This window comes from Camelus dromedarius, chromosome 8 (genome assembly GCF_036321535.1).
Source record: "Camelus dromedarius isolate mCamDro1 chromosome 8, mCamDro1.pat, whole genome shotgun sequence".
Taxonomy (NCBI): Eukaryota; Metazoa; Chordata; class Mammalia; order Artiodactyla; family Camelidae; genus Camelus; species Camelus dromedarius.
In genome coordinates this window covers 50,166,296-50,186,307 of record NC_087443.1, presented here as the reverse complement: position 1 = coordinate 50,186,307, position 20,012 = coordinate 50,166,296, and the positions used below count along the sequence as shown (strand labels likewise).

General features: G+C 41.6%; 1 protein-coding gene across 2 annotated transcripts in view; it reads left to right on the top strand.

The window, feature by feature from the left end:
- SLC16A12 (solute carrier family 16 member 12) overlaps positions 1-20,012 on the top strand; it is a 92,798-nt gene that overhangs the window by 57,245 nt on the left and 15,541 nt on the right. For both annotated transcript variants that reach the window (XM_031461362.2, XM_031461359.2), the window contains exons 2-6: positions 2,407-2,655; positions 11,959-12,062; positions 14,844-14,987; positions 16,635-17,214; positions 19,169-19,428. In XM_031461362.2, coding sequence (XP_031317222.1) covers positions 2,546-2,655; positions 11,959-12,062; positions 14,844-14,987; positions 16,635-17,214; positions 19,169-19,428 — 1,198 coding nt within the window. In that variant the 5' untranslated portion in view covers positions 2,407-2,545. The remainder of the gene's footprint in view (positions 1-2,406; positions 2,656-11,958; positions 12,063-14,843; positions 14,988-16,634; positions 17,215-19,168; positions 19,429-20,012) is intronic.

Sequence of the window (20,012 nt, the reverse complement as noted above, 5' to 3'; positions counted from 1 at the left end):
TTATGATAGACTGGAGGAAGGGGTGAGCTATGGATCTGGGATAGGCAACCAGCTCTGTCTGCTGCAGTAGGCTGTGTACATTTAAAGCAAAAATACAAGTATGGTAGATCTTTTCTTTGTGTGTTTACTGTTGGGGAAGAAAGAAGTTGACTATTAAAAATACTTACCCATACACAAAGTTATGTTTGGGAGGGGTTGGTCCTGAAGGTCCAAGAGTATTGGAGACTCCTTTGGTTGCTTTGAAATCAGGGCTAATTCCCTGGCTGATTGAGTCCTTGGCCTACAGGCATGTTTCGGGGAAATACCAATGGTACCTCTAAAGAACTGCATTTCTAGCTGCGTCAGGCTGCCATTAATGTTGCCCTCCTGGTGTGCTTTCAAGAATTATATGTGTATGATTAGATGAAAATGTCCATGAATTGACATCGAGGAATAAGGGAAGGCAGGGGAAGCAGTGTAGGGCATTGGTTAGGAAAACTGGTCTTGGAGTAAGACTAAAGTTCATATCTCATTTCTGCTGCTTGGTAGTGCTACTAATAATTGGGAAAAGTATTTAATCGCTCTAGGATGAGTTGCTTTATCTGTAAAATAGGGATAATAATACCTACCTTCTATGGTTGTTGTAAGGGTTAAATGAGATACTGTCTGTAACGCTGCTTCCTGTGGTAATGCTCTGAGAAGCTACTGCCATATTGTTTTCACTTAGCCCAGTGCTTTGGCTGCTACTCTGTCCTCAGGCCAGTGATTAGCAGTGTTACCATTTCAGACAATAATTTTGAATTTCTGTCACAGTAAGCGTAATATTTGTACTAATACTGCTCTTCTGATACTTCTGATGGATTTATACTCTCCAGATGTTCACTCCATCTCCATTGTCAGCGCCCCTGCATTCATGGGATGGCTAATTAAGATGAAGAGGGAGGCAAAGCTGAGTCCTGAAAGTGCCCAAACCTAGGTGGTCTGTGTGAAATCTCTCTTGCTGCCTTGGCCTCACTGTCTTCGCTCTGCGTTTGCCTCTGAGCTCACAGGCTGCCACTTTGTTCCTGTGGCTGCAAAGATTGCACACTTGCAAGAGTCTACTCTGAGCCATTTTCTTGAGAAAGTTGTGGTTTTAAAGTAAAACTTTCTTATCAGACACTTTGGTTTGCCCATAATTTACCAGGTGGTGCATAGCCTCCATTCACCGAACAATGTACGCTTGGTTGTATTTGAAGTGTTTCATTTAATTAATATTACCTAATTTTTTCCTATTTTCTTATTTTTTAAATTAATATTACTTAAAATTTCTTCTTGTGATCATAATAAAATTGTACCAGCAACTGGGTGATTGGCTCAATCCAGTGGAAAAATCATCTGTTAAAATTCTTATTTAGCCTCTTAAAAAATTCATCCCTAATCATAATTATGAAGCTTGTTCAACATGCCGAAGGCTACCTCAAGGAAGACTCGATCTCCCAGTTCTTGTGGGGTCAAATCCAGGCATAGTTTAGCTGGGTGCTTGGCTCAGGGTCTCACAGGGCTGCAGTCAGAGTGTCAGCCAGGCTGTGTTCTCACCTGGAGGCTCAACTAGGGAAAAATCTGTTGCCACGCTAAACTTGGGTTGTTGGCAAAATCCATTTCCTTTCTGTTGGGCTGACAGCCTTAGCTTTTTGCTGTCCCTGGAGGCTATCTTCAGCTCCTGCAGGCTGCCCACAGTTCCCTGCCACGTGGCCCTCTCCATAGGCAGTGTGCAACGTGGCAGTGTGCTTCTTCAAGCAGTCACTGTCAGACTCATTCAGTACCATAATTAGGATGTAGTCTGAGCTGTTGTAGTGGAAAGACTCCAAAATACAGATACACAAATAAAACTGAAGCTTATTTACCTTCGGTGTCACAGTGAGGGGTATGTGATGTCCAGAGCTGGAGAGGCATCCCTTCTCCACAGTCACTGAGGCCCCAGGCTCCTTCTGTCCTGCAGCTCTGCCAGCCCCCAGGGTGATGTCTGGGCCTGTGTGGTTGGAGCTGTCTCATCTCCACATCCATGTTCTAGGCTGTGAGAGGAGGTGGTGGCCGTCTTGGGAAAGGGCCTTTGCCTCTAAGCTGATGAACCCGAAGTGGCATGTATTCCTTCTGCTCACATTCCATTAGTCTAGACTAAACCGTGTTGCCACATCTATCTTCAAGAGCGACTGGGGAATAAGGAATCAAACTGGATGGATGTGGATGTGGCAAAAAGTTGAGAGAATCTACTCTCAAAAGAAGAAGGGAGATGGGTTCCAAGGACATCTAATGGTCTTTGCCCCAGTCCAGTATTCATAGTTACAGATAATCACGTTTAACAGCAAAGTAAAATCATTTTCACCAAGTGAAAAATTAACCTTTGGAAATGGCAGTAATATACAAATATGTCCTGATTTTTGGTTTTAGATGGCCGGTAACCCATGTGCCAGGTAGCACTCCCTGCCAATCTTGAATGCCAACAGGAAGTCACTGGACAGCAGACTTTTCCAAGATCATAACTGGGCTGTTGGAGTAACTTGGAAAAGAAGAAAAAAGAATCGAAACTATGGCAAAAGTAAATAGAGCTCAGTCTACCTCCCCTCCGGATGGAGGCTGGGGCTGGATGATTGTGGCCGGCTGTTTCCTCGTTACCATCTGCACCCGGGCAGTAACCAGGTAGGTTGCATTTTCTTCTTGCTTTATTATTAGATGATCTGGCTCGTCTGTTTTCCTAAGTTGGCTACATTCCATTTCTGAACCTGTCATTGTGAAAATATACGTGTATATGTAGGCTTTGTGCTTGTTGGTGTGTATTTCCTTTGACTGCTCAGACATCTTTTTCTTTGCAAGGAATGTGATTTTCTGACAGTTGAAAGTCCAGGATAGTGGTCTCTTTTATATCTGACACGTAAACCTGGAGAGTTAGGACATTTTTAGACTAAATATCATGGCTATTCCAGACATTTATTTTCCTAAGCAGCTCATCCCACAAAGGACAAATTTATAAGCTCAAAATAGTCCTTGGAAACCTCTCAGCTCACCAGAATCCTGAGCCCTTGGAAGCTTAAAACCTAGGATTTACATACTTTTGCTTCATTTTGTATTTGGCTGTGGGAGTGGAGGCTGATTTCTAGGTTGAAGGAGGGAAACAGGGATAAATCCAGAGATTCTCTCATCTTACTCAGTCATGTCTTCTCTTTTTCATTTACCCAAGAGCATAGTGTTGATAAAGCTTAATAAGTTAAATGTGCATACGCTGAGACACATTCGTCTCATTCACATTTGGAATAAATACACACTTGAGACCTGCATGTGCTAGCTCTTTCCTCTAGAGGTGCCTGCTTTTGAACTGAACTCTTCATTGCTCTTTGGCAACACTCCCTTGGCGCCAAAAGAAAGCGATCTGCGCTGCATAACTTGACTCAATGGCCTCATCAGTAAGAGCATGGATGTTCCCCTCATAACAATATATAATGCAGGAAAGAAGCCGGATGTTTGCGTTTGCTACAATAAGAGTTAGTCGATTATGTGTCATAATAAGCCGTAGATTTATTTAACATATTATGATTGCTGAGTCTGAGTTTTCTCCCGTGTCTATTAGGATCGTGTGTTCTGGGAGTGAGGAGGCCATGCAGGGGTGAGGAGGCTCATCTTGGGTCTGACGTGTAGAAGCTCTCATCATTCCTGTGAGAGGAAACTTCTACAGTGAGCTCAGTGCTTTATAAGAAAGGCTGTTGGAAACCAGAAAAGAGGGTTGTGGCTAGCAGCAAAGGCTTGATTTCAGAGGTTCCTGGGAGAGGCTGAGAGGAGCATACCTGAGCAGAATAAGCTTAGAGGAGGAAGTGGGAAGACCAGCCTTGGCATCTAAGTGTCACACACTAGGCAGCAGCCAAGAGAACGGGAGACAGAGGCAAGGAAAGCAGCCTGCACGGTGATTTGTTGATTCAGGGGATCTGTGCCTCCTGGGCAATTATTCTTTTTTTTCTCTTTTTTTCCCCCCAGTTTTACTGAGAAATAATTGATAATAGATCACTGTAGAGGTTTAAGGCGTACAGCATGATGACTTGATTTACGTATGTTATGAAATGATTACCACAGTAGGTTCAGCCAACACCCATCTTCTCGTATAACAACAATAAAAAGAAAAGGAAGAAGAAAAGAAAAAAAGGAAAGTTTTTTCCCCTTGTGATGAGAACGCTTGGGATTCATTCTCTTACCGGCTTTAGTATTATCATAGTACAGTGTTAGCTGCAGTCATCGTGCTCTACATCACATCCCTGGGACTCATTTATCTTATAACTGGAAGTTTGTATCTCTTGACCAGCTTCCTCCAGTTCCCCTTTCCCCCACCGGCTGCCTCTAGTAACCACAGATCTGATCTTTCTTTATATGAGTTCAGTTGTAGTTGCTGCTGTTTTTGATTTCACATTAGGTGAGATCATATAGTATTTGTCTTTTTCTGTCTAACTTATTTCACTTAGAAGAATGCCTTCAAGGTCCATTCATATTGTTGCAAATGGTAAGATTTCCTCATTTTTTCTGGCTGAATAATATTCCATTGTATATACACATCTCACCTTCTTTATCCACTCATCCATCCATCAGTGGATACTTGGGTTGCGTCTACGTCTTGGCTGTTATAAATCATGCTGCTGTGAACATGGGGGTGCAGATATCTTTTCTAGTGAGTGCTCTTATTTTCTTCAGATCTATTCCCAGTAGTGGAATTGCTGGATCACATAGTAGTTCTGTTTTTACCCATATTATTTTCTGTAGTGGCTGCATCAGTTTACAGTCCCATCAACAGTGCACAGAAGTTCCCTTTTCTCCACATCTGTGCCAGCATTTGTTATCTCTTGTCTTTCTGATGATGGCTATTGTAACAGGCATGAGGTAATATCTCATTGTGGTTTTAACTTGCATTTCCCTAATTAGTGATGTTGACCATCTTTTTGTGTACTTGTTGGCCTTTTGTATATTTTCTTTGAAAAAATATGTTTAGGTCTTTGCTCATTTTTAAAATTGGGTTTTTTGTTTTTTGGGTTTTTTTGTTTGTTGGTTGGTTTTGTTTTTATTATTTTTTTAAACTTTTTTTATTGAGTTATAGTTATTCTACAGTGTTGTGTCAAATTTCAGTGTAGAGCACAATTTTTCAGTTATACATGAACATACATACATTCATTGTCACATTCTCTTTCGCTGTGAGCCACCATAAGATCCTGTATATATTTCCCTGTGCTACACAGTACAATCTACTGTACTGTTTATTGTATTGTTTATCTATTCTACATTTTGAAATCCCAGTCTGTCCCTTCCCATTCCCCATCCCCCTGGCAACCACAAGTTTGTATTTACTATTAAATTGTATGAATTCTTTATATGTTTTGGATATTTAACCCCTTATCAGATACATGGTTTGCAAATATTTTTTCCCATTCTCTTCACTTTCTTGATGGTTTATTTTGCTGTGCAGCTTTTTAGTTTGATGTAGTCCCACTTGTTTAGTTTTTATTTTGTTGCTTGTGCTTTAGGTGTCATATCCAAAAAATCATTACCAACACCCATGTCATGGAGCTTTATTACTATGTTTTCTTCTAGGAGTTTCATGGTTTCAGGTCTTATAGTTTCTTTAATCCATTATGTTCAATGGATAAAAGACAATTTCTTCAATAACTGGTGCAGGTGGATAGCTCAGTGGTAGAGTGCTTGCCTAGCATTCACAAGGTCCTAGGTTCAATCCCTAGTACCTCCACTTAAAAAATAAGTAAAATAAATAAACCCAATTACTTCCTTCTCTAAAAATAAAAAAGACATTCAAATAATTGATGCATAGGTAATTGGATATTCACATGTTGTCTTGAAATCTGTCCAGAAATTTTCCATTAAAACCTTATACCCATAAATAAAGCATATTCTTTCCATTTACACCAAGAGGATCATACTGTACATACTATTTTGAACTTTTTTTTTTCGCTTAATACTATCAACAATATGGTTCTACCTCATTGAGAAGTAGCTGCTTAAAATTTCACCATATGGATGTGTCCATAGTTTATTTAAAGCATTTTTATTGATGGACATTTATATTGGTTCCTGGTTTTTGCTTTACGAAAAATGCTACAATTATAATCTAGGCCATTTAAAAAACCGTATTTCAGCTCTTGCCTTTAACTGATGATGCTTCCTTACACATAAAATTTAAAGCTTAAAGTTGTGCCGGCTATTAAAGCAGTCATTCTTATTTTATTTACCCCCTGTGTTTGTTAATGTGCATTGATTATATATTTTTTCTTTGAGACATCTTATTACCAAACACATTATCTATGTTCAGAATCATATTTCATTGTAAAATTGCATGACATTGTATTAGTAAATTGACATCTGGAGTTGGAGTTGATACTTGAAAAGCAATATTTGTTTTAAATGTTCAAGGAAACCCCCCAGCTCTGAGACCTATTTTTTTCTAAGTCTTCTGGGTCCAAATTAACTTAATTGCAATAGATGTCCAGAGTCCTGTGGAACTGTGGATCTCTCTTAACAACAGTTGAATTCCTGTAAATAATTGCTTATGTTAGCTGAGCCCTTACTCTGTGCTTGTTGGCATTATTTCAAGCACTTTTCATTGAGTTATTTAATCCTTATAATAACACACAGAGGTTGCATAATATGTCCAGAGTCACATGGTTAAGTGGCAGTGCTTTTAACCACCAGGCTACACTGCCCAGTGGATTACTCACTGCACTGATTTAGTGGATAGCTTCATCAACCAGAAAAAAGTCTTTACCAAATATCAGATATAGTCAGCTTTCCGCTGTACAAGAGCCAGAGAAGAGTTTTAAAGCAGAGAAGAAAATATATTGACCCCTTGAGAGAAAATATCTTTGAGAATGTTATTTCATAACATATAACACTTGGGTGGTATTATGATCAAAACCTATCAACTCCTGAAGGATGTTTGGAGTTACTTGCTATTGCAGCATGACCCAGTCCACTCCACTCTGATTCATACAGTCATGCTTACTAAAACGCTTATTTTATAGCTAAGGAAACCAAGATCCTGAGAGATTAAGAAGCTTTATCAAAACTCTCAGCGTGGGAATCAGAGATCAGAAGCCAGTTCCTCTGATATCTGTCTGATGAGCAAATATTCCAAAGGACGACAAAACTAATTTCTGGAAAGAGAATTACATGTACTTCCAATAAAATTTGTTTTCTTTAAGGGCCTGTGTTTAGAAGGCATAAATCATGAAACTTTACCATTTGAAAAGTTCCATGGTCCTTTCCCTTTTGAGAACAAATTAAAATACAGTGATTCTTCCCATATTTTGTGAAAGTCACAATCAGTCAGAAACATGTATGTGGTTGTTAAATTTTGCCTCTGACAAGCCTACTCACATGTTTAGACAAGACTCTTAGGTGTTACTCTTGAATTTCACATACCTAAATTTTGACTGAGATGACTCTCTTAAGTCAGTTTCAAAAACCCATCAAGCAGAAAACAACAGCAAAACAAGATGTGTAAAGAAGTCACAGGGGCAAACACAGCCACACAAATATTCAATCCTCCAGAATGATTTAGAGAAGAGAAGAGATTGCGATTTACAGTTCCAAAATATCTCATCATCATCCTGGGTTGTTCCACATCTCCGGCTTCTGCATCTCCCTTTTACTAATTCTTCCCCTCAGATGCTTCACATCTCTGCTTGACCATATCTAGCCACGTGCGCCTATGTGGCTGCCATCCATTCTTCCTCTTCTCTTCCTCATTCATGTTCTTGAAGTTGCTACTCAACCATTTCACTTCTTTATCTTCCAGTCCCTTCTCTGCCAACTCTCATCCTTCCTTCCCTCCTAGGTTCCTTCCTTCCATACCTTGACCTTGAACAACATTTAATGAGCACCTGGTATATGAAAGCTATAGTACCAGATATTTGGGAGTCAGTGCAAGATTAGGCAGACATGGTCTTTGCTGTCCCAGAGCAACAGTCTAGTGGAGAATACAAACAAATACAGAGGGCATTGCCGTGCAGTGTGGTAAGTGTCCAGCTGTAGGGGAAACACTTAAGAAAAGCCCAGATTCAGGTCATCAGGGAAAGCTTCCCGGAGGAGTTGACTATTATCTGAAGACTTAAAGAATGAGGGAGGCTGGGTGAGCAAAGAAAACCCTAGAAAAACAGTAATGCTCAGAGGTGTGAAAAAGCATGTGTGATGCGTTGAAAGTTGTAGAGAGAAGTTCAGTCTGCCTTTCATGAGGGATGCACCGGTGGGAGGAAAGGAGAGACTCTAAGAAGGGCCAGTGTATGCAGGGTCTCCTAGGTCATGTTAAACAGTCTGAAGCATCAGGATCTGATTTGTGTCCCAGTGAGGTCATTCTGACCATTCTGAGTGTAGAAAGGACTGAAGGTGGCCAAATGGGAATTCAGGAGAATCAGTTAGGAGGGTTTGGGCTGCCGTCCAGGAAAGAGATGTTGGCACAAGTGACGAAAGATGAAGGAGATATGCGGAGGCATTTGAAAGACAGGAATGAGGGAGAATAAGCAGAATTTGACAACTCATGAGATCAGTGGTCCTCAATGGGCTGATTTTGATCCCTGGCAGTGGAGCGGGGTGGCATTTGGCGATGTCTGGAGACATTCTGAGTAGAGGCCAGGGTGCTGGTAAACATCCTGCAGTGCACAGGACAGCCCCATGACAAAGAATTGTCGGGTCCAAAATGTCAAGAGTGCTTGGGTTGAGAAACCTGCACTAAGGGTATGTAACTGTTTTGATAATGAGGCTGTGTCCAAGAGACCCTTTTCCTCCCTTTCTTTCTTTCTTTCTTTCTTTCTTTCTTTCTTTCTTTCTTTCTTTCTTTGTATAGTTGATTTACAATGTAGTATTCGTTTCTGGTGTACAGCATAGTAATTCAGTTATATATTTCTTTTCATACTCTTTTTCATTAAAGGCTATTACAAGATATTGAATATAGTTCCCCGTGCTGTACCATAGGACCTTGTTGTTTGTCTATTTTGCATATAATAGTTTATATCTCAAGGAATCATTATTCATGTAAATTGAAGGCCTAGAGGTTGGGAGAAAATCATAGAGTTTTAAGTACTAGTCTGGTAATCTTTAAGATGTTAAGAACCATTATAGAGTTTTCTGTTGTTGTACTGAATTAAAACTAGTATAAGGCTGTTGCATTTAATTCATGCTTGAAACAAATATTCTGCAATATATTAATTAAATTTAGATTTATACAATCAGCCAGGTAGTTTATATTACCATTCTTGGTAATGTTAGTTGTAACATTGTTTCTGTACTCCAAAATCTGATATAATTATTAATCTCGAGTCCTATCTACTGTAGCATGTTGTCTGGCTTCTTAAATCTGTGGGTGGGGAAGGACCACTTTTGGGAGCCCTTTCACAGAAACCATCACATACAGTGCTCAGTATGGAGAACAAGAAGCAAGAACGGGAGTGTGGTGAACACAGAGGTGTGCCATCCAGAGGGCGTCAGCTGCAGGGTGTACGTCAGCAGACAGCCTGCAGCTGTCAGTGTCCTCAGGGTCCCCCTCAGCTGTGGAGAGCTGCCTCTCTTGAGAGCTTGCCATTCCAGGGGCACCCACATCCAGTGAGTGATGGAGGGAGGTGGGTAAGGGCCCGGCCATTTCACTAGGGACTGGCCGAGGACTGTCAGGCCTGATCACTGGGACCTCTGTCTCTGCCTAATCCTGCTTCCACCCTCTTCCTTGCACAAGGGTTATCCCTACCTATACTCTGCACATCAGACTCCGTCTCAGCATCTTCTGGGACTTAGAAATTCGCCCTCCACATGGTGCCTTTTCTCTTTCCTCTCACCAGGGCTGGCGACATAGTTGCAGGGCCCAGTGCACGATGAAAATGCAGGACCACTTGTTCAGAAGGCAAGAGAAGAAGGGCTTTTAAAAGTAGTAAAATAGGAAGCTTTTCCTTTCTTCAGTGGTCTCTCTCGGTTTTTCATGGTGTTTTTAATTTGCTATTTGTGTTGTTCTAAATAAAGAAAAATGGAAATGTTAAACCACTAGGACACATTTACTGTTCATCTTTGTATTACGGGTAGTCCTGTCTTTCCTTGCCTCCTATGTCATCATTTTCAGCCTAAGTGGGGGGTTAAAGCAGAGAAGCAACAAAGTAAGAAAGGATCTGCTAGGAATCCTTGGCCCTTTGTGTTTCTTAGAACATCATTGCCTTCCTTCTGCATTTGAAGCAAGAAAGCGTGGTCTCTCTCATGCCCCTCTGCCCAGGCTCACTCAGCTGAAGGTGTAGCACACTTCCCTTGTGCTCACTCTGAGTCTTGCTGAGCTCCCACACAGCATGAGCCTACTGGAATCCTGTGCCCTGGGGCATCTCTAACACCAGGTGCAACTGGAAAAGCAAAGAGTTGCAGACAAGACGATGTGTGGATCTCCTCTGCTCAAATGCATACTCCATTGTCCCATTGGATGTCACTGACAAAATGCAAATTCAAAGATAAAATTAGTAGGAATTTTAGGACAGTGACAGCTGAGTGAAACCAAGTTTTATGCTTCTGAGTGCCAGATTCTCTGTGACTGTATGGATTGCACGCCCATAAAGCCAACCTGCCTAACACAGCCATCCTAATTGAACCTGATTCTCTTCCCTCTTCTTTAACTTCTCCATCACCCACCTTCACATCCAGCAGCAACTGGAGAGGGAAGGGAGAGTAACGTGCCGGGTTACTCTGGGCTGCTGAAGCATAGTGAGTTGGAACGTAGTCCTACCCAAAGAGACTGATCGCCTCCTATCCCATCCCCAAGCCGCACGGCCTCATTTCTTTCCCTGCTGTCACGGAGCTCTGAAAGCTTCCTGTCCTGAATTAGGAGACCAAGCTAATCTGCATGAGGTTCATTCCAAGTTGTACAGTGATACAAACTATTGCTTTTGGATCACTTATGTCTTGTTTCCTAAGTAATTAGCTCTTTTTCTTTTCTTTTCTTTTTAACGCAGGTACTGGGGGTTAAACCCAGGACCTCATGCATGCTAGGCATGTGCTCTACCACGGAGCTATGCTCTTCCCCCTAGCTATTTTTCAATATAAAAATTTGTCTCTGACTCCATCTCTGTCTCTGTGTACAACCCCCCATATATATGTATATACATACACACATATATTTCTGATTGTATAAGAAATCATATGCACTATAAAATAATTCAAAATGCATAATAAAGACAAAAAAGAAATACTTTATAACCCTACTATGCACATATATTGACTGGATACATTTTGGTTTATATGTTTTCAGGCTTTTTCTATTTACCTGAACTATGTTTTTATGAAAATAAACCATTATTTTACTTAACATTGTATTGTGAATTTATTTGGAAATCAATACATACAAATCAAATCATAATTTTTAATACCTAATAATATTTCATCTTATTGATATGCTATAAACTACTTAACCAGCCCTTTATTGATGGACAAATAGGTTGGTTACAATATTTAGCTATTGTAAGTAGTTCTCCAGAATATGCCTTTTTATGTGTATGTATTATTATATCATCATTTGTTTATTAACTTTCGTTAAAACCTAGAAGTGAAATTGCTGGGTGGTGTATAACTTTTTACTATCAAATCATAACTTATATAACAACCTCTTAGAAGTTAGAGATATTACCGAAATATTAGGCTGAGTAAGAATCCATGATTTTGACCTGTGGTCTTTTCCATGAGACCTTCCTTAGAGCAGCCACCTTCACAGCCACTTGGCTTCAGCAGCCCCTCTATTGGATGAACACTTGTTCTTCTTATCCCTTAGGACGTCCCAGTGGTTAGCTTCTGATTTCCCACTTCCTGTGGTCCAGCAGCGTACCACTGAAAACCAGTGGAAACCTATGGAGATGGGAACAGCTGATTGAACCAAAACTTGAAGCTCTGGTTCAAATCCATGTTTGTTCATTTTTGTTGTATAAAATGCTTCACTGTATTTTTCAGATGTATTTCAATTTTTTTTGTGGAGTTCCAGACATACTTCTCTCAGGATTATGCACAGACAGCATGGATCCATTCCATTGTAGACTGTGTGACCATGCTCTGTGGTGAGTATTACTTACCAAAGATAGACAATTACTGGCTACCCTTGAACTGTACATGCCAATGATCTTCCACTACCTTTGATTACCAGTTTTTCTGAGTAGAAGGGTTATGGTAAAAATTGTCTAAAATGATATGAAAAGAAAAGTAGGATCCTGTCTATTGCCAGACGCAACCGGACGTGCTTTTGGAATGAATGTTCTTGGCTGACATCAGAGGGACCAGTTAGCGAATACAGACAAATAGACATATACCATTTGGTTCTTCCATGTAGAGTAGGGTGCTGGGCATCATAGGACTTGTCCTGATTTTGGAAGCAGTTAACCGTCAGTATATGCTTGCTTTCTTCCTAATGCTGTGCCCCCTCATTCTCCAGTCATGTAAACAGTCATCGGAAGGCACTCTGAGCCATTTCTATGTGATCTCCTTGCATGAGTGCCAGCAGTATGCGCATCATGTCTCAAGTCTTATTTTCACTCTCTTCCCTTCCCAGAGGGTTCAAAATTTGGCTCATGGAGTTCATTTTTCATGCATTAATCTTCATTCTTAGAGAAGTATTGGGGAAGGATAGGATGGTGCAGTCATGAGATAAGCACATTCACCATGGCTGTAGTTTCATTCCAGAAACCTCAAAGGTGCTGTGTTCTCAGAATTCACAGACTTTCTCATTCCATCTGTATAGTAACGGAAAACTAACCTTGAGATTTTTCTTTTTCTAAATTTCCAACCAAAGTTATTAAATTAGTGTCTTACAGATTTTCTGAGGTTGGGTAAAACTGGAATGATCTATTTGTAGGCTCAACCCATTTAATCCTTTCATTTAGATGAATCCTGAGTGTTTTAGACAACTATTGTCTGTTCAGGCCATGTCTTGGTGGCAAAAGAGAAATACTATACTATTTAGTAACTCATAAATAATCTCATCTATTCCGTTTTAGGAACTGATTCGTATTTATTTTTTGGAAAAACATGTATATAATCAGGAATCAGTTGAATTGTGCAGAAATGTATTTCCTTGGTTGGGAGGAATTTAAGTGCAATTCTAGGACTAAAAGCATGTTTCATAAGATGGTTAAATTAACTCTACTGATAATGCTGGAAGGTTTTAAGGGATCAAAAAAATCATATCTTTAGATTTTCTGGCCTTTTTTTTTTAACTGTTAAGACAATCCCTTGGTTTTCAGGGTCAGATGGTTAGTCACAGCCTTTGCACCAGCACGTCAAGACAGCCATGTTTATCTTTCGCAGAGAATACAGGTGACTCATTTCTCTCACTGTTATCCCTTGAACAATATTTATAATCCCCCAAAGAGGAATAAATGGCCTTCAGTGACCAGTATGGTCACAAGGACCATGTAAGGCACTGAGCTAAGGCAGGGCCATGTTAGATGCAGTGTATCTAAATTCTTTCCACAGCCTCCAGGCCCCTTGTACCTAATGGCCGTATATTCACTTGCTCATTTGGCAACATCAGTTGAGTTCAGAATATGGACAAGAAGCTGCACGATCACATCCAGGACACCCCTTGGGGCCGTATCTGCCCTGTGATAAACAGAGAAGTGAACGCTTTTCATTGAATTTGGTGTCCATTTTGTCACTTTCCAGTAACCATAGCAGCAGTGGCCTGGAGAATTGGATATATTTTCAGGAGATTTGCTCATTCCTGTTCTCCAGAGGTTGTAGATACAGCCAGTCACTGTTCTGACTAGACAGGGGATATTAGGCTGATGATATCGTGTACATTTGAGTCAGGTTCCAATTTTAATTTGATCAGTATAAAAATTATGCTCCACAGAAACCCAGAGAACGACTCTTCTGTTCTTGTTACTAGGAGTACTGGTGTCAGCACCAATTGTTCTTTGGAAAGAAATCACGTGCTTTCCCCACCCATTACCTCTGCCATCGTTCTGGGAGACCTAGAGAGCCAGAGTAACAGGGTGAAATAACCCTGCACTCGGTGCCAGGTCCCCTGAGCTCTGTACTTCTTGGTGATCTTGGGTATGTCGTATTCCTCTGAACTTCAGTTTCCTTTTGGCCTCTTTCAGCTTTAATATTCTATAAGCCTGGAAGTTGGCAAAATTCTGACACATTGTTGAACCACAAATAGAGTGAGGCCAACCAAAATGTCACCATGGCATTTCCTAGATTTTCTGACCTTTGATTTCTCACCACAGAGTTTCCCAAAGCTCAAAAGCAGTGCCAGATTGTGGAATTTGTCTACGATCTCTCTCCCTGACCTATTCCTGTATCACACTGTTGGCCACACAGTGTTGCCCAAATTTTGAATATCTGTGTCTGCAGTGCCTTGATGCAACCAGTTACTCTTAAAGAGGAGCATGCAACTCCGGAACCACGTCTGCAGAGGGTGCAGAATGTGCCCTTCTCCACCACTTAACTGTCATGATTATTGCTCATGGTGTATGATCAACACTATGTGAACCATAGAAGGCACATTGCTGTACAAGTGACATGTGGTTCAAATAAGCAGTTAATTCACTGTTTAAGAAGCACTCTATAGCTCTGGGACTGGGACCGTCGTAGACTGGAGGAGTGCAATGAGAACAGAAATGCATGTCAGCAGGCATGGTCCTAGTGCCAGCTTGGCTGCTTACTCTCCGTGTGAGTGACCGTGGGCAAGTCTTGTTCTCTCTCGGTTTCCAAATCTGTGGGACGGGTGGGGCGGGCTCAGTGCTTTAAAGGATGGCTCGTTCTCTGCACAGCACCACAGCCTTTCCACAGTGCCCCCAAGGCCTTTCTGTTGAACCTATTTATTATTGTTTTTGAAGCTCCACTTGGGAGTGTGGTCAGTAACCACTTATCCTGTCAAGTGGGAATCATGCTGGGTGGCTTGCTTGCGTCTACTGGTCTCATCCTGGGCTCATTTGCCACCAGTCTGAAGCATCTCTACCTCACTCTGGGAGTTCTTACAGGTAAGGGCGCTTCGTACCACTCGTCTCACCCCACCCTAGTCGGGGCGGTCAAGCACCTCCCACAGAGCTGCAATCATAAAACATTCATTTCGTTAGATGCATCATTTAGCCAAATGTCTGCCTACCTAGCGGTTAAACAAAAGGGCTGGGAATGCAACTGACTATATACTGTCATGAAAATGTGTCACCACTTAAATTCAGCCACATGACAAAAGTGACTGCTGCCTTTCCCTTTGGCAGCAGTGTATGACTGAGATTCTTTGCTTCAGGCAACAAGATGTTAGCCAGGGCAACATGCATTTTTCAGCAATGATCATTCTCCCAACATCTTTGTGCCAAGACTTTGAAATACTATCTGTGGTTGACCTGAACTGCCCCAATTTTATAGTGAATATCATTGTCCAATAAATGGGGTGGGGGGGGCTACAATGTGAAAAGGAAAGCCCCTTGGGAATATTCTCTTTCAATGTTATGGAAGTAGACTTTAGAGAATGAAGTCCATAGAAAGAGAAGCAGCCTTTGTGCACTCCAGAGATCACACTGAAGGGGACTGCACAGGGTGAAGGTGGGCTCGGTTGGTGGGACTAGAGTAGCAGTTTGCCCCGTCCCTCGGGGTGAGTGGCACCGGCTCTTGTCTGGGCTCTCTGTCGTGGGATGGGGTGGCCTGATCAGGCCAACAAAGGATATAATCTCATGGTGAGGTTGTAACTCTACCTCTATCAGGTGAAAAAGGTATCTGTCCCCTGTCACCCAAAGGGCCTGACTGCTAGGGTGTCCCATCATCCCAGTTTTCCAGGAACTGTCCTGGTCTTGGTGCTGAAAGTCTCGCATCAGGGAGACCCCTCAGCCCAGGCAAACTGCGATCTTTGTTCACCCTGCACTGCAGGGGGGGAGCAGGGACTGATGGTAGTTCTCCTTTTCCTTCCTTGACGTTGAAATTCCAGGTTTAAAGCCCTTCAGACTTGCTTGACTTAAAAGGAATAGAAGTGGAAAACCTTTAAGAGCCTTTCTGCTGACTTTAAGGGATATTTTCAGATAGCTACATGTACATGCTATGTTCATGTATGAAATTGGCATGACATTTCCTAATGTGAAATTACTCTGGAACTTTCATGGGGTCACATATGCTGTTGAAACCCAAATTCCAGAGTGGTCCAGATGATCAGAGTTGTGTCTTCATAGGCAGTGAAAAGTTGAAGTAATTCTCTGGATAATTTGAGTATTATTAAATTACCTGGAGATAATTGATTAAAATTAATTTTAATTTATTTTAAAAAAGGTGTCGGTGGAGAGAATAAGTTTCTTAATTAACTCAGTGTTATCCTGATTGTCTATTTAATTCTAACTTAATTTAAATTTAGTTTGTCTAATAGTTTTTAAATTCTTCATTTCACTTTAGTCATAATCCCTTAAGGCTTTTCTTCCCAAGAAGAAAATTGTACGTAGGTTATACTTTCCAAATTGTGGATAGCTTGTGTGGGGAGACTTATTTTCAGCTTGGTGTAGTAAACAGTTTTAAAAGCGTTTATTTGAAAGTCAGATGCTCTTTAATCCAAAGAGTATTATTCTGAGAAATGTTCTTTCGCTGGCTGTTCATGGTGTAGCACCGGCGCTCAGAGATGTTACCAGAACTCTCTTTATCCCCAGGTCTTGGATTTGCACTCTGTTACTCTCCAGCCATTGCCATGGTTGGCAAGTATTTCAGCAGACGGAAGGCCCTGGCTTATGGAATCTCCATGTCAGGAAGCGGCATTGGCATCTTCATCCTGGCTCCTGTGGTCCAGCTCCTTATTGAACAGTTTTCCTGGAGGGGAGCATTACTCATCCTTGGAGGCTTCGTTTTGAATCTCTGTGTCTGCGGTGCCTTGATGCGGCCAATTACTCTTAAAGAGGACCGTACGACTCCAGAGCAGAAGCATGTCTGTAGAACTCAGACACAAGACTTTAAGCGGGGGTCTTCCTACTCGACTTTGACTAAAGAATGGGTGCAGACCTGCCTCTGTGGCTCGTTGCAGCAGGAATACAGTTTTTTACTGATGTCAGACTTTGTTGTGTTAGGCATCTCTGTTCTGTTTATGGCTTACGGCTGCAGCCCTCTCTTTGTGCACTTGGTGCCTTATGCTTTGAGTGTTGGAGTGAGTCACCAGCAAGCTGCTTTTCTTATGTCCATTCTTGGGGTGATTGACATTGTTGGCAATATCACCTTCGGATGGCTAACCGACAGAAGGTAAAATCCTTGAGATCACCATTGGTTTCCCAGCAGAGGCTTTAAGCTTTGAGTTCCCCCTCATCACCTGACCCTCTAGAATACCTAGATCTGAATAATGTTACCAGATTTTCAATATCTGAAGGCTACTCCCTTTTATTATTTTCAGAAGAACATTTTTTGTAAAGGGACAGACAGTAAACATTTTTGGCTTGTGGGTCACATGATTACAACTGCCCAGCTCTGTTGTAGCACAAAAGCAGCTACAGACAATATGGAAACCAAAGAGAGTGGCCATGCTTCAGTAAGACTTTATTTAACAACACTGAGATTTTGTTTTCTCATAATTTTTACATGTCACAAAATTTTATTCTTTTGATTTTTTTCCCAGCCGTTCAAAAATGGGGAAAACCGTTCTTATTTCACAGTTCCAAAAAACAGGTGGCGGGCCAGATTTGGCCATAGTTTGCTGACACCTGTTCTAGATGGTTCAGGATGGTGGGTATGTCTAAATTTCAGAAGCCTAGGGTAACTGACTGTGAGTTCTAGTGACAAATTTAATTCCATCCTAAGTCAAGTCAGTCCACTGGTAAGGACTTCTGGCTGGGTACTATGGTTTTAGTTTCTTTTAAACCACCCCAGAGACTGGCTGGCAATAGAGAGGAACAGAATCCCGTCCAGGCAGGAGGATCAGGTGAATAATAACACGGTATCTGTAGCCTCGTGTTTATGTTTGACGGTGCAAATAGCAGATACTTTCATTATCGTCGTAGGGTTAGAAACCAAAGTTGTAGGAAATCTATTAAGTAGTTTATTCAGCTAATGCTCATCTGTTTGGATTGAAGAGAGCAGGCTACGCATATCTCCTAAGTGATGGAGTCCTCACACTTGAGCTGTGACCCGGGAGAGCTGGTGTCACGTGGCTTCTCACTCGTTATGTCTTTGGGAACTAAGCAGGCTCCAACTGCCATTCTCCGGTGTTAGGAATATAGTTTTAGGATTAAATCCACATTTTTAATGGTTAAGGAAGCAGGGGAGAGCAAAGGGTATGTATCTTTACAATCAAATAACTCAACAAGAAGCAGCCTGGCGTAGGTCTGAGAGAGGAATCTCTAGTCTGAGATATACAAGACCTAAGTTCTTGTGCTGGCTCTGCCCCTTATTGTCCCTGTGACCTAGAGAAGATCACCTAACCGTCAGATCCTCAAGGGTCTTCATCTGTAAAATGCGCCAGTTCAATATTTGCCTTGTTAACCTTATAGCATTTTGTGAGGCTCAGATGAGATTGTGGGTGGAAAAACATTTGTAAAGCATAAACTACTGCTGCTGATATCATACAGAATCTTTAAAATGATTGGTATCATAGACAGATTTGGATCTACAAGGGAAAAAATGTTCTTGGAATTACCACTGGGGAGGTCTTGAAATAAGACTTAGTCCTAGGGCAAGACCTTCATAATCTCTGGTAAATCATTTTCATGTCTTTATATCATGGCTTTGCTTTGTATAACCTACTTGGGTTACTGAGCATAGATGATGTGCCAGATACCAATGGATAACATATCTGAAAGCACCTAATATGGTAGACTTCTAGGAAATATTAGTCTCCAGATACTCTTCAAGTTATGTCACAACTATCCATAGAGTAACCCTGTGAACCAGGTGACTTTTCCATTTTACAGCTAAAGGAATTAAGGTTAGAGTTAGGCAGTTAGTAGGTGGCAGAACTGGATTCAAACTTCCATCTTTCTAACCTTAGAGCATGTATGATTTCCTGCCATACCATGCTTCTTGGGAACATGAATTCTTGCACTTGTATATTCCAGATAAAGCTAGGAAGACAGTGTGTGTAACACACAACAGGGAAGCCATCCCTGTAAATGACTGCAGTGCTTACTGCTGCATGGCCTTGCTTCTGAAGCTTTTTGATGGAACCTGTGCATCCTCCACTCATTCTTGGTCTTCAAATCCACAGGTGTCTGAAGGATTACCAGTACGTTTGCTACCTCTTTGCCGTGGGACTAGACGGGCTCTGCTATCTCTGCCTCCCAATGCTTCAGAGATTCCCCCTGCTCGTGCCTTTCTCGTGTACCTTTGGCTACTTTGATGGTGCCTACGTGACTTTGATACCAGTAGTGACTGCAGAAATAGTGGGGACCACCTCTCTGTCATCGGCGCTCGGTGTGGTGTACTTCCTTCACGCGGTGCCGTACTTGGTGAGCCCACCCATCGCAGGTAAGTTTCCAGAGAGAACCTCAGTCTCCTCTTCTCTTTGTCATACTGAGGTAGAAACAGTGAACTCACACCCAGACCATGAGGATTGGAAGTAAGTTGGGAAGAGAGAAAGAAAAAGGGATGCAAGAGCCGCCAGAGACATCGTAGTCTCGCCTGTATCCTTGTTTTACAATCTTCTTCCAACTAAGTGGGGGGAACCTTAGCCTACTTGGAAAGAAAAGGTCCCAAATTAGAGTCTTGATTCCATTCCACACTAATGATGGGACCAATGGAATGGAGCGGCTGTTCAGACTCATAAATAAGTAAGTTGGGCACATTCGGAGGAAGGTCTGGCGGGAATACAGGATTCCAGTAGGGGGCAGGAGGCGGTGAGGCTGGCGCTGAGGCTGAAATGGTGATGTGTGGGTGTCATGGTGGAGTGTCTCGAGTGCCAGCCAGAGATGCCGGGGCCCTGTATTCTTCAGAGACTATGGGTAGTAGTACAGTTTTTGTGCAAAGGGATAATATGGCAAAGAGTATATTTTAGAAAATGTGATCTAGCAATTTAGGGGGAAAGCAGCCAGGATTTCACTCTAATAGCTCAA